Consider the following 15,530-nt stretch of genomic DNA (forward strand, 5'->3'; position numbering starts at 1 on the left):
AGAATTTATAGCAAAAATTTACAGTGTGATGTAACTGAAATTATACATTGAAAAATTGATTTCTGTTAAGCCTTTCATCTGTTAGAATACAGTGATAATTTCACTTCTTTCATGTGTAAATCACAAAATCTTTTTTTAAAAAAGTTGCATTCTCGGGTTAGCTGTTAATAATGGTGATAGCTAGACAATATGTTGAAGCTGTTGGCCCCCTGTGTTCTCTGTCTATGCCATGATGTTTAGATTGATTCTAATCTAAAAAGTGAAATAACGGAGTTTTACATAAATTCATGCAGTTTTTGAGCTCAGAGTTCTACATGAATGCATGCAGTTTTTGAGCAAAGTACAATGTAACTCTGCAAGTACAAATTCACCGCACAAAATATATGTGTGCATGTGGGTCTTTGTCTGTCTGTGTGAGTGTGTCTGTCTGTCTGGGTTGGGGGTTGTGAGTGTAAGAAAGTGTATATGTGTGTGTGTGTAGTGAGTGCAGAGTGTCTTAAGTCTGTGAGGGGGTGCATGTGTCTGTAAGGGTGTGTGTGGGGGGTCTGTGTGCACGTCTGCGTTATGTGTGTATGTGTGTATAGGAGTGCCTGTGTGTGTGTGAGAGTGTGTGTGTGTGTAGAAGTATCTGTGTGTATGTATAGTGCAATGGTGGTCACCTGTAATGTGACATGAACCCAAGGTCCCGGTTGAGGCCCTCCCTATGGGTACCGAACTTAGCTATCAGCCTTTGTTCAGCCACTTTTCTCTGCTGCCTGTCCCGAAGTCCACCTTAGAGGATGGTCACCCAATGGTCTGAGGCTGAATGTCCTGGACCACTGAAGTGTTCCCCAACTGGGAGGGAACCCTCCTGTCTGTTGATTGTTGTGCGGTGCCCATTCATCCGTTCACAACAATCCACAGACAGGAGGGTTCCCTCCCAGTTGGGGAACACTTCAGTGGTCCAGAACATTCAGCCTCGGACCTTCGGGTGACCATCCTCCAAGGTGAACTTCGGGACAGGCAGCAGAGAAAAGTGGCTGAACAGAGGCTGATAGCTAAGTTCGGTACCCATAGGGAGGGCCTCAACCGGGACCTTGGGTTCATGTCACATTACAGGTGACCACCATTGCACTATACACACACACAGATACTTCTACACACACACAGACTCTCTCACACACACAGGCACTCCTATACACACATACACACGGACACACATACACATAGACGCGCACACAGACACCCACACACACCCTTACAGACACACATACTCCCACACTCACACATGCACCCCCTCACAGACTTTAGACACTCTGCACTCACTACACACACAGACATACACTTTCTCACACTCACAACCCCCAATCCAGACAGACACACATAGACAGACAAAGACCCACATGCACACATATATTTTATGGGATGAATTTGTACTTGCCGAGTTACATTGTACTTTGCCCAAAAACTGCATATATTCATGTAGAACTCTGAGCTCAAAAACTGCATGAATTTATGTAAAGCTCCGTTATCTCACTTTTTAGATTAGAATCAATCTAAACATCATGGCATAGACAGAGAACAGAGGGGGCCAACAGCTTCAACATATTGTCTAGCTATCACCATTGTTAACAACTAACCCGAGAATGCAATTTTTTAAAAAAAAAGGTTTTGTGATTTACACATGAAAGAAGTGAAACTATCACTGTATTCTAACAGATGAAAGGCTTAACAGACAATCAATTTTTCAATGTGTAATTTCAGTTACATCACACTGTAAATGTTTGCTATAAATTCTGTGTGTTAGGATTGAGGCCTCCACTACCACCTGATGAAGGAGCATCACTCCGAAAGCTAGTGTGCCTCCAAATAAACCTGTTACACTATAACCTGGTGTTGTGTGATTTTTAACTTTGTACTCCCCAGTCCAACACCGGCATCTCCAAATCGTGACTATTACAGAAAGCACCATTTATTTTACCCCAGCGCACCATCTAAATTCCTGACAGAAGAATCTACAAAGAAAACTTTGCTGACAGAAGGATCTGCGGAGAAGACATAGAAAGTTCCAGAAGATACGTAACCTGGTTGTAATTTCAAGCGACTAAATTTTATTGTCTTGTCATGTGAGTGGAATTCCTATTTATTGGAACAGCATACCATTCAAATCTTGCATGATTCGGGAATTGTCAATAATTAAAAGGGAATTGTTTTGTTAATTTGTTCATTGTTGGAGTTAGATAAATAAATTGTTACTTGTTGATTTTAAAGTGAGTATCAGGAATTTATTTTATTTAACAGCTAGACGTGGCTGAAAAATTTACACCACTTCTCTCACTCTACTTTAACAGATTATAGAGCGAGGCGCTCCTCTTTGGGTGTTTCAGTTTTAGTTCTCAGAGGAGGGACAACCTTCACTTTATAATACAATGCTTTTTGGAAGATACAAATGCCATCAAGGATCAAAGTAACATCCATGGAACACCACAGTTCTGGCAGAGTGTGCTACATGGCGTTTTCTGAAAAGCAAAGATAATACCCACCTGGATAGGAAAAACAAATAGCTCTGAGCATCCATCAGCATGTGACATGATTTGTTGTAAATATTGCTACGTTGAAGCTGTGTCTTCCAGCCTGTGGCCAGTCTTAAGTTCACATAGCTCAATTATATTAAGCAGCGTGAATGAAGAATCACACCAATAAGGGTCTTGTGGCACAATTGTAGTGTGCCGACCTCTGACCCAGGGAGCTCAGGTTCAAGCCCATCTATTCTAGAGGTGTGTAATAACAAACTCTGAACAGGATGATTAGAAAATATCAACACCACTCGAGTCCTATTTATAGGGATAGTCAACAGTGCTCAGGTTGACTGCCAGTTAATTTCATTTGGTTGCTTTAATTCTACAAGCGTTTCAATAGTGTTAGATTTCAAAATGGGCAGGGAGTGGTATGGCAGGTGAAATAGCTTTTGCTGACTTCAAGATATGCAAATCAGCTGCTTACAAAGTAGAAGTTCACTATAACTAGGTAAAATAGCAAAAACTACCCTGTATGTAACACCAACATTAGACCAAATGAGAAATCAATAACCATGCAATTTGGGGTGGGGAAACGTTTCACTGTAGCCCCAAGGGCTTTTAAATTCCACTGATGGGAAACTCCAGACAAAGGGGAATAATTCTAGCAGTTGACATAGATTTCAGAATGCATTTCTTCAGACAACGGTGGTGGAAATCTTGAATCCTTATGTCCCCAAAAAGCTTCTGAGACTGGGGTCAAGTGAAACTTTACTGAACTGAAATTATGAGATTTTGTTGGTTAAGAGCACAGAACCATGGCAGTAAATGGAATTAATGTACAGCATAACAGGCAGAAAAGTGTGAAGTGCCTCCTTCTCTTCCTATGTTGCATGAGCATTTAAAAAGCTGGTATTGAACCAGGTTCCTTACCGTACAGAAAGTTCTGAAAGCATCAACAATTGGCCTATATCCAGTACAACGACACAGGTTTCCTGTAAGGCACAAGTGAGATTCAAGATCAGAAGAACCGAGAAAAGAAATAAAAATAACCACAATTTAAGCCAACAGAGAACGCAGTTCTGGGCATTTAGAAAACCAGAAGGAAAATGCAGATGTTGGTGAAATTCAGTAATAAGAGATGAATGGAGTGAAGGTAGTTGCTGCCTGGTGTATCAAGTAATGATTCTGAAAGAGTTCATGCTTGAGCTATACTGAGCTCAACGTGGTCTGAACATGTCACTTAGCCACTGGGTGGAAAATCCACTGAAGTCTCAGAGTCTCCAGATGGAGGCACACATCATCTCTCCCTCTTGTTAGTAATAAATAACAATGCCTAAGTGTTAACGTAATCAATTATGTAGTTACTCAAAATAGTAACCTACATCATCTTATATAAGACAAGTGCCACTTCTACTGAGACTTATTTGTGGTCCATTCTCTGTTACATACCTACAGTCTTTAGACTAGCAATAGGAGGGAGGATTGATGGCAGCATTCTCCCCAACCAGAAGCCACCAGTAGTTGATACTTGAACATCCCATTATATCAGAACACCATCCATGTCCTAAACTGCATCAAATCCTGTTCACTCATCATCCCTGTGTTTGATCCCAAGCTTCAATGTTAAAATTCCCATTCTTCCATTAAATCTCTCCTTACCAATCTCCTTCCCAATCTCTGAAACTTCCATCAGGCTGACAAACTTTCAATTTCTTAGTATTTCTTTCACTTGAGTATTCCAGACTTTAATCGCTCCAGAATTGGCATGCCCTTTTGATTTTCTTCCCTCTCACCTCTAACTCTTCCTTAAAGTCACTTCTAAAACATGGGCGGCACAGTGGCTCAGTGTTTAGCACTGCTGCCTCACAGCACCAGGGACCCAGGTTTGATTCCAGCCTTAGGCGGCTATCTGCGTGGAATTTGCACATTCTCCCTGTGTCTGCGTGGGTTTCCTCTGGGTGGTCCGGTTTCCTCCCACAGCACCAAAAATGTGCAGGTTAGGTGAATTGGCTGTGCTAAATTGCCTATAGTGTTCAGGGATGTATAGGTTAGGGGAATGGGTTTGGGTGGGATACTCTTCAGAGGGTCAGTGTGGACTTGTTGGACTTAAGGGCCTGTTTCCACAGAGTCGGGATTCTAATACCTTAGACCAAACGTTTGCTCACCTGCTCACGCCAGGACACGGATACAAAGGTTTAGGCTGACTCTAGTACAGTACAGAGTGAATGCTGCTCTGTGAGAGGTGCTGCCTTTCGGATACGGTGTTAAACTGAAGTGTGATTAAATGCCACATATGCAGAGGTGGATCGTGATGTCAAACATGAGGCCAGGGAGTCTACCGGAAAGATGGGGCTTCCCCTCCCGAGTAGAATAGGTCTCTGTCATCTTGCTATCAATCACTACAGTGAGGGTCAGTGTAGAGATAGGTTGTCCAACAGTACCTGAAGCATGAACAATGTGTAACTGCTGGCTGTGGACAGACCTTTGTATGTCAGATCCACAATCAGTGAGTTTTTGGCCGAATTGGAGAGCAGCTGGACTGCCCAGCTCAGCACATGATATATAAGCCACAAACCCCAGAAAATATCTCCAGTATCATGGCCAACATGCATCTGATAATCTATATCAAGAAGGTGGATTTTCTCGGCATTATCACTTGGCTGCTAGTGGGAGCTTGATATGTGAAAATTTGCTGCTGCTGTTCTTACATTAAAAAAGTGAATATGTTTCAAAATAATGACTATAGTGCACAGAGCTTTCAAATATCCAACAGTGGTGGGAAAGGCTATGTATATGTGGCATTTAATCACACTTCAGTTTAACACCGTATCCGAAAGGCAGCACCTCTTACAGAGCAGCATTCACTCTGTACTGTACTAGAGTCAGCCTAAACCTTTGTAACCGTGTCCTGGCGTGAGCAGGTGAGCAAACGTTTGGTCTAAGGTATTAGAATCCCGACTCTGTGGAAACAGGCCCTTAAGTCCAACAAGTCCACACTGACCCTCTGAAGAGTATCCCACCCAAACCCATTCCCCTAACCTATACATCCCTGAACACTATAGGCAATTTAGCACAGCCAATTCACCTAACCTGCACATTAGAGGGTGGCTCAGTGGTTAGCACTGCTGCCTCACAGCACCAGACACCCGGGTTCAATTCTAGCCTCAGGCGACTCTCTGTGTGGAGTTTGCACATTCTCCCCCCGTCTGTGTGGGTTTCCTCTGGTACTCTGGTTTTCTCCCACAGTCCAAAGGTGTGCAGATTAGGTGAATTGGCTAAACTAAATTGCCCATGGTATTCAGGGGTGTGTCAGTTAGGTGTATTAGACAAGGGAAATGTAGAGTAATACGGTAGGGAATGGGTCTGGGTGGGATACTCGTCAGGGGGTCAGTTTTGGGCCAAATGGCCTGTTTCCACACTGTAGGGATTTTATCTATCTAAATGCAGGTTGTTTTTACTTTTATCGAGTCATAGAGCAGGGAAACAGACACTTCGGTCCAAACAGTCCACATTAACATGTTCCCATACTAAACTTGACCCACCTGCCTGAGCTTGACCCATATCTCTCCAAACCCTTCCTATTCATGTACCTATCCATGTCTTTAAAACACTGTAACTGTACTCTTATCCACCACTTTCTCTGGCAGTTCATTCCACACACGAACTAATCTCTATATAAAAAGATTGTACCTCATATCCTTCTTAAATCTTTCTCCTGTCATCTTAAAAATATGTCCCTTTGTTTTGAACCCCCCCCCCCACTCTATGCCCCTCTATCTATCTATGCCCCTCATGATTTAATAAACCTCAGTAAGGATACCCCTCAACCTCCCAGAGAAAAAAAGCCCCAGTCCTTCCAGTCTATTTTTACATCTCAAACCCTCCATTCCCAGCAACATCCTGGTAGATCTTTTCTGAACCCTCTCCACTTTAATAATAATATCTTCCTATAACAGGGGCATCAGAATTGCACACAGTACTCCAGAAGGCGCTAATTTCTGTATTTACTTATGTGGTTTGGTATCAATTTTTAGATAGCTGAAGAGATAGTGGAAATGTTAGTGGTGATCTTCCAAGAATCACTGGAGTCGGGGAGAGTCCCAGAGGACTAACGTAACCTCCGCCATACCACCCCCACCAACCCCCGAATCCCCTCTACAGTTTAAAAAGGGAGTAAGACAAAAGATGGGAAAATTACAGGCCAATTAGTCTAACCTCAATTGTTGGTAAGATTATGGAGTCCATTGTGAAGGATGAGATTTCTGAATACTTGGATGTATATGGTAAAATAGGGCAAAGTCAGCATGGTTTCATCAAGGGGAGGTCATGCCTGACAAATCTGCTAGAATTCTTTGAATAGGTAACGAGCAGATTAGACCAAGGAATGTTGATCGATCTGGACTTCAAGAAGGCCTTTGACAAGGTGCTGCACACGAAGCTACTGAGTAAGATAAGGGCCCAAGGTTTGAGGCACAGTACTAACATGAACAGAAGTTTGGTTATCTGGCAGAAAGCAGAGAGTGGAGATAAAAGAGTCTTCTCAGGATGGCAGCTGGTCACTAGTGGTATTCCACAAGTGTCAGTGTTGGGACTACAACTTTTCATTTCATACATTAATGATCTAGATGAAGGAACTGAGGGCATTCTGGCGAAGATTACAGATGATACAAAGATAGGTGGAGGGACAGGTTGTATTGAGGAGGCGGGGAGGCTGCAGAGGAATTGGACAGGTTAGGAGAGTGGGCAAAGAAGTGGCAGATGGAATACAACATGGGAAACTGTGAGGTCATGTGTTTTGGTGGGAAGACTACAGATATAGACTATATTCTAAATGGGGAGAAAATTCAGAAGTCTTAAGTGCAAAGGGATTTGGGAGTTCAGGTTTCTGTTCAGGTAAACTTGCAAGTTAAGTTGGTAGTTAGGAAGGCAAATACAAGGTTGACACTTCTTCCAAAAGGATTAGAATATAAAAGCAGGGATGTGGTTTTATAAGGCTCTGGTCAGACCACATATAGAGTATTGTGAGCAATTTTGAGCCGCATACCTCAGGAAGGAGGTACTGGCCTGGAGCATGTCCAGACGAGATTCATAACAATGATCCCAGGAATGAAAAGCTTAACATATGAGGAACATTTGAAGACTTTGGGTCCATACTCAATAGAATTAGAAGGATGAGGGGGGATCTAATTGAAATTTATCAAATACTGAATAGCCTGGACAGAGTGGATGTTGGGAAGATGTTTCCATTGGTAGGAGAGACTAGGACCTGAGGGCACAGGTTTAGAATAAAGTGAAGACCCTTTAGAACAGAGATGAGGTGAATTAGCCAGACAGTGGTGAATCTACGGAATTCATTGCCACAGAGGCTGTGGAGGCCAGTCACTGACAGACAGAGATAGATAGGTTCTTGATTGTCAAGGGATCACTGGTTACAGGGAGAAAGAGGTTGAGAAATTTGTCAGCCATGTGTGAATGGTGGAGCAGACTTGATGGGCTAAATAGCTTAATTTCTGCTCCTATGTCTTATATTGGTGGTCATACGTGGAATGGTTGAGGATTATGGGTCTGTACTGGATGGAGTTTAGAAGAATAAGAGGGGTCACATTGAAACTTACAGAATACTGAGGGGCCTGGATAGGATAGACGTGGAGAAGGTGTTTTCACTAGGAGGAGAGTCTAGGACCCCAGGGCACAGCCTCAGAGTGAAGGGATGATCCTTTCAAACTGAGCTGAGGAGGAATTTCTTCAGCCTGAGGGTGGTTAATCTGTGGACTCATTGCCGCAGAAGACCGTGGAATGTATTTATGACAAAGATAGGTTGTTAATTAGTAAGGGGATCAAAGGTTATGGGGAGAAGGCAGGTGAATGGGGTTGAGAAACATGTCAGCCATGTTCAACTGGTGACCAGAGTAGATGTGCCAATTGGCCTTGTTCTGCTCCTCTATCTTCTGGTCTTATTGTCTTATGCCTTGGGACAGCAGTGACTCAGTGGTTAGCACTGCTGCCTCACATCACCAGGGACCTGGGTCTGATTCCACCCTGTCTGTTTGCACATTCTCCCCGTGTCTGCAAGGGGTTCCTCCAAGTGCTCTGGTTTCCTCCACCAATCCAAAGATATGCAGGTTAGGTGGATTGGCTATGCTAAATTTCCCATAGTGTGCAGGCCAAGTGGATTAGCCATGGGAGATGGATGGTTACAGGAATGGGGTGTGAGTCTGGATGGGATGCTCTTCGCAGGGTTGATGTCGAAGGCCATATGGCCTGCATCCACACTGTAGGCATTCTACGATAATGAACGCTGTTAATTTCATGGTCAGTGAAAACTTTGTGTCAGCATGTTCCAATCTCTTCTAATTTGAAACAAATCGTGGTTTAACAGACACCTGTAATATTATAGTTTTGTCAGATGGAAGAGACTTGCAAAATTAAACTAGATATCAAGAGTGTCTCAAATTAATGCAGTTGTTCCAGGTGCTATTTCTCAAACTATGATGTGAATCGGAAGACACAAATCATAAGTATGGTGATAAGTATGATTTAGTACCTGCGAGACACTGCTGTAACTGTGCAGTGCTAGGTGTTGGGTTGTTCCTCAGCAAGGTGTACATGGACATGACCATTCCTGGAGTGCAGAACCCACACTGAGAGCCATGTGCCTTGGCAATGCGCTCCTGCAGAGGGAAGTAGAGGGGAGTATTGCAGAAAAAGAGAGAGAGAGAGAAAGAGAAAGAGAAACATAGGAAATAATGTGGATACATCTTTGCTTGTAACATTTAGCAACAATGCAGTAGATTACATTCTCAACTGGCACCAACATTGAAATCATTCAACTGTAATTTTGGCAGAGGAAATTAAAATTGGACAACATGTGAAATAGACAATAACAAACGAGAAACCAGCCTCTTCAATCTTTGCACAGTTGATATGTTCCTGATTTTAGTATGAGGTCAGTCATTCACATAAGCTCAGTAGACTGATTTTACACTCCTTGAGATTTAGCTCATAGCTTCTCATCACCCTTTGTTTTTTTGCATCTGCTGCTTGGAGCTACTCTTTCCAGGAGGCATGATGTTACGGTTCCACCCTGTGTCATCCTCACATCCATTGCAGCTGGTCTACATCTGCTCTGTGACATCTGTCATCCAATTACGCTCAGGTCACTCCCTCATTCTGCTCTCCACTTAGTCCTCTAGTAGAGATCTCTGTGGCTTATCAACTCAGATCAATTGCTGAAATACTAATATTCTGGCCAGGAGTGCAGATATTGCTGACAAACCTGGTACTTATTGCCCATTAGAAGTTGCCCTGAGGCCATTCAGAATTCATCACATTCATGATTATAGAACGGATAAGAAACTGACAGTATCAATGGGGCATCAGTTTTACAATCTTTCCATTAAAATTAGTGAGAAATAAAGTCAAGGTTGGGTATGGAAGTGATGGGTATATATATGGACGGAACAGAAGTATATGGTGGAAAAGAGATCAAATGTAAATGAGGTACAAACTAATGTGGGTATTAAATAATGCAAAATGGAAATGGGGGAATGGTGTAAAAGGAGCAGAAGGTAAAGTGAGATTATTTCTCGCTTTGGGAACCTGAATATATCAAACATACCAGTACGACTAGGATGAGAAAATGTAAAACATTTCAGCAAAGTCTGTGTGTTTCTGCATTTAACCTGGTCTGATTGGAATCTCTCCACCTGCAGAAGTGGTCATGATAGTGTGGAAATTATCTCACTGCTCCAATAGTTTGGAAATGGTGCTTTTAAATTCCACTGCAATATTTTGATCATTTGAGCTCTGTCTAAGAGATATCAATAAAAGTGATTAAAACGGTGTTGTTAAAATGCAATTCATTCACTAATGCCCGTTAGGGAAGGAAACCTATCATGATCACATGACTCCATTCTTAGAAGAATGAATCTGACCTTAACTGTCTATGAGGGTATCTAGTAAGTCATCCAGGTATATCAGATACTTGCCATCAGTTCAAGAAAGCAGGTCTACTGTCAATACCTCCTCCTTCTTACAGTGACCATAGATAGACAACAAATGTTGGTGATGCTTCTGTCACCCGTCACAGTGTGAGGTGCCTGAGTGTACAAGACCCATTGTAAACAAAATGTCCTTAATGTACTGGCCTTCTCATTGAAAGGGCCTGGATATCTCCTCAAGTTTACAACTCACTGCCCCAGATATTCCTGAATTAATCCTTCCAGCCTCACCCAGTCCTGGTCAATTTATAGACAATAGACAAGAGACAATAGATGCAGGAGTAGGCCATCCGGCCCTTTGAGCCAGCACCACTATTCATTATGATCATGGCTGATCATCCACAATCAGTATCCTGTTCCTGCCTTATCCCCATAACCCTTGATTCCACTATCTCTAAGAGCTCTATCCATCTCTTTCTTGAAAGTATCCAGAGACTTGGCCTCCACTGCCTTCTGGGCAGAGCATTCCAGATATCCATTACTCTCTGAGTGAAGAAGTTTCTCTTCAACTCTGTTCTCAATGGCCTACCCCTTATTTTTAAACTGTGTCCTCTGGTTCTGGATTCACCCATCCAGAGTGTTCAATCCATTAATAATTGTATACATCTCAATCAGATCCCCTCTTAGCAGAAACAATGGACTCAGAAGCTCAGAGTTTTGATGAGTCTAATCTATCAAGTCCTTCTGCTGCACAGTGTTACAGTGTTTACCCTTTCTGCTCATTTGAACCAGACTCGCAGAAAAGCTCACCTCACCTCACAATCTGTTAAAATATGAGTGACCAAGAACTTCAAAAATCCCTCTACATAAAGAAAAAAAATTTAACAATTTATTATTTAACTCCAAGAAACACAAGAACACTAAACAACAACCACCTATATGGTAATCCTCCTTTGTCTGATCAATTTATCTACCTTCCACTCTACAACAACATACTGATTCGGTAAAACCCCCGATCAAGTTTAACAAAAAAATCAAATTGCAAAACCAGCCAGTTATTGCTGTTCCCTCGGTATCTTCATCTGTACTTTCCTGGGTCTTTTCTTCGATCTTCTGCTTCACAACTTTCATATGAAGAGGTACCTTTCAGAGAGAAGCTCTACATGCTGTATTTTTGTTGGTGCTCTTTGCTGCTTTGGCTAACGGTTCAAAATACCCAATTTTATATACCCCAAAATATCAGACCGTCTCATCGGATTGATGTCATCAAAACATTAAAATTCAAATTTGATTGCATTTTGTTATCTTGGGACGTTATTTAAATTGATTGGCCGAATTTGAATTTGTTGTGTACCATAGCAACACAGCTCCATCTATTTGTTTCATAACCAAATTTTACATTTTAAATTTTTTAGCATACTCTGTGCTTCCGTGTCAGCTTCACTCTCTCTTAAAGGTACAAAACCACATACACCTTCATAACAACAGTCACCCTCCTGCAAGCCCGTACCTACCTGCACTGGGTGGATGCTGGTTCTGGTGCTGCCAATCCCCTCCACAGTGGTCACTGCAGCACCATGAAGCATACAGACAGGAGTCAGGCAGGCATTAACAGAGAAATGGCTTTCAATCACAGTCAAGGAAACAATACCAGCAACAACGGCTCAATCAAAACTCAGAAAGGAAATCTGGTGCCTTTGCTTTGAAGCCAACCTGCACAGGTACATAACCCTTATCATGTAACTCTTCCCTGAAACGTTCTCTGACCTCACTCATCTGTGCACTCTCCATGTGAGAATCCTGACACAGTGCATTGGCTGTCAATGCACACTGAAACATCAGAAGCAACTGACATGGTCAGGCAGCTGTCAATCTCATGAGGAACTGCAACATCTTTCCCTTTCACTCTCTCTCTCTCAACAAATCCATCACAATATCTCTTTCATTCTCTCTGTCCTTTTACCTCTTTTGCTCTCCGTCACACTCTCTCTCACTTTCTGTCTCTCCTTCTCAATACCTTTCTGTCTGTCACTATAAGTTTCTGTCTATCACCCTTTCATTTGATTTTTCTCTTTCTCTGTGCTTTCTTCTCAGTCTGTCTTACTATTTCTTGACTCCTTTCTCTGCATGTCTATTTCTGGTTCTTCTATCTTTCTATCTGGTCTCTGGACAAACTTTTAACAGCTGAAGGCAGGTACATGCTTGGGCATGGGTTTAAAAATGCAAAAAGTGGTTTTAGGTTGGGAACATTTCACGACTGTGCGTATTTAAGACAGAGATAGATCGATAAGGAGATAGATTGGTAAGGAGATCAAGGGTTACAGGGAAGAGGCAGGAGGATGGGGTTCAGCTATGACTAAATGGTGGAGGAGACTTCATGGGCTGAATTGACTAATCCCGCTCCTAAAGTTTATGGTCTTATGCTCTTAAAGTTAATCCAGTTGGATTTGCGGTTGAGTGAGGAAACACTGTGGAGGGCTTTTGGATAACTACCAGAGATATTCAAACAGGATATTAACTGAGAATTTACTTTGGCTTCCAGGCATTAACAGACAGCGCATGGGATGAAATGCGAGCACAATGGGGACCATATTGAACTGTGAAATTCTCCAAAGAAGAGCACTGCGAAACTCATAGCCAGCAGGAGTGAAAGGCTTGTGCTTGTATTCTGACAGTCTGAAGTTATTGTTTCCTGGCCATTTCTGAGAGTGTGGAAATGCTTTTACATAACCTTCCCGCTTGGGAGATGACTCACCCACCATCTCAACGGCCCCGTTGTCAGCTTTCACTACAGCAGGGAAGTAAGTTAGCGGGAAACTGATCCTGCAACAAGAATAGCAGCAGAAACCAGAGGAGTAGCAGCACCAGGAACCAAGAGCAGCAATAACACCATGACATGCAGCTCCACAGGACAGAGGAAATAGATATTGAACCAGAGGCTGAAAGAACCGACACCCAGAAAGTTGACATACGGAGGGCGAGTTTCCTCAATAATGACAGCAGTACTGCTTCAGGTGGCTAGCCATTGTTGACATTCATAAACTCCTGGAAGAAGATTTCTTTCCAAGAGGGCCACCTAAAACTACATTGCTGGTCGTAGTTAAGGTAACCTCAGTCATATTTCTTTTCCTCAGGGTCTATCGAGGGATCCAATGGTGACATCACCAGGATTTCACAATCTGCAATAGATAAGTGCATCTTGTAGATGACACTGTAGTTCAATTAGAAATTAAAAACGATCACTGAATATGCATAAATCGAGAAGAGGGTGCTGTTCTGCGAACGTTAGCCACTGACATGACCATTCAAACACTGAAGTAGACAAACAGGAGGCTGGAAGAACACAGCAAGCCAGGCAGTATCAGGAGATGGAGAAGTCAACATTTCAGGTATAACCCTTCTTCAGGAATAGAGGTGGGGTTAAATGGAGCTATAGATAAAGAGGGGTGATGGGGGGGGGGGGGGGGGGGGGAGGGAGAGTAGCGGAATGGTGAGGTAGTGATAGGTGACACAGGTAGTAGGCATGACCTGATTAGGATGGATGAATCCGATAGATAGCTGGAAGGAAGGGTCAGTGGTTGGATTGGAAGGGAAGTGGTGGGGCTGGAAAGGGAGTCGGGGGATGAGTGGGAAGGTTATGTAAAATTCAAGAACTAAATGTTAAGTGCTTCAGGCTGTAGGCTGTCCAAGCAGAAGATAAGATGTTGTTTCTCTAATTTGCAGTCTGATTCACTGCGGCAATGGAGGGGTCAAGGATGGACATGTTGGAGGGGGTGTGGGAGGTAAATTGAAATGGGCAGTAACCAGGAGGTCAGGTATCCTTTTCAGGCCTGGCAAAGATGCTCAGTCACACTGATGTTGAGAAGACCACATTGGGAGTACCAGATACAGTTGACTAGGCTGGAGGAGATACAGGTGAACCACTGTCTCACCTGGAAGGATTGTTTGGGACCCTGGATAGGGGTAAGGGAAGTGGTGTATGTGTAGGTGCAGCATTTTTTCACTTAAAGGGGAAGGTGGTGGCCGGGGGGGGTTGTTGGAGTTGAAGGGGAATGTGGCGTGTGCCAGGAAGTGGTGAAGGGAATGGTCCTTGCTGAAAGCAGAGAGTCGTTGGGAGGGGAAGATGTTCTGGGTGGTGGGGTCTAATTGGAGTTGGTGGAAGCGTTTGAGGATGAAACATAGAGTCATAGAGCCCTACAGCACGGAAACAGGCCCTTTGGCCCAACCTGGTCCATGCCGACCAAATGCTAACCCCATTTCCCTGCACTTGGCCCATATCCTTCTAAACCTTTCCAAATGCCTTTTAAATGTTGTTAATATATCTGTCTGAACCACTTCCACTGGCAGCTCCTTCCATTTGTATACCACCCTCTGTGTAAAAAAGTTGCCCCTCAGGTTCCCTTTTATACTTTCCCCTCTAACCTTAAACTGATGTCCTCTAGTCCTCAATTCCCCAACCCTGGGAAAATGACTGAGTGCATTCACCCTATCAATGCCTCTCATGATCATATACACCTCTGTTGGGTCCCCCCTCAGTCTCCTATGCTCTAAAGAAAAAAGTCCCAGCTTGCCCAACCTCTCCCTATTACTTTGAGTCCAGACAACATGCTTGTAAATTTCTTCTGCTATATAATTGCAACATAACTTCCTAACTTCTATACTCACTGCCCTGGACTGATGAAGACCAATGTGCCACAAGCCTTCTTCATTGCTCTGTCTACCTGTGACTCCACTTTCAGAGAACTGTGAACCTGAACTCCAAGGTCCCTCTGTGCCACTACACTCCTTAAGGTCCTACCATGAAACTCCTACCTTGATTTGACTTTCCAAAATGCAAGATCTCACACACTTATCTATATTAAACTTCATTTGCCAATTCTCGGACCACTTCTCCAGCTGATCAAGGTCCTGCTGCAATTTCTGACAACCTTCCTCACTGTCCATGATACTGCAAACTTACTAATCATGCCTTGTACATTCTCATCCAAACCATTGGATACACTGGATGCAGAGGCTGGTGGGATGGAAAGTGAGAACAAAAGGGACCTATCTTTATTATGTTTGGGGGGGGGGGGAATGGGGCTTTAGAGCA

General features: G+C 43.1%; 1 protein-coding gene across 8 annotated transcripts in view; it reads right to left on the bottom strand.

The window, feature by feature from the left end:
- The window catches only part of LOC122551442 (aldehyde oxidase 1-like), a 142,707-nt gene that overhangs the window by 114,126 nt on the left and 13,051 nt on the right, over window positions 1–15,530 (bottom strand). For 7 of the 8 annotated variants that reach the window (XM_087988902.1, XM_087988896.1, XM_087988895.1 and 4 more), the window contains 3 exons: window positions 11,953–12,061; window positions 9,043–9,169; window positions 3,429–3,490 (listed from right to left, as the gene is read on the bottom strand). In XM_087988902.1, coding sequence (XP_087845028.1) covers window positions 3,429–3,490; window positions 9,043–9,169; window positions 11,953–12,061 — 298 coding nt within the window. Of the gene's footprint in view, window positions 1–3,428; window positions 3,491–9,042; window positions 9,170–11,952; window positions 12,062–15,530 lie in introns of those variants that run through there. The other variant, XM_087988898.1, reaches the window with a different exon arrangement.

This window comes from Chiloscyllium plagiosum, unplaced genomic scaffold (genome assembly GCF_037043375.1).
Source record: "Chiloscyllium plagiosum isolate Xiang-an unplaced genomic scaffold, Cpla_swu_hap1 HiC_scaffold_7, whole genome shotgun sequence".
NCBI classification, from domain to species: Eukaryota; Metazoa; Chordata; class Chondrichthyes; order Orectolobiformes; family Hemiscylliidae; genus Chiloscyllium; species Chiloscyllium plagiosum.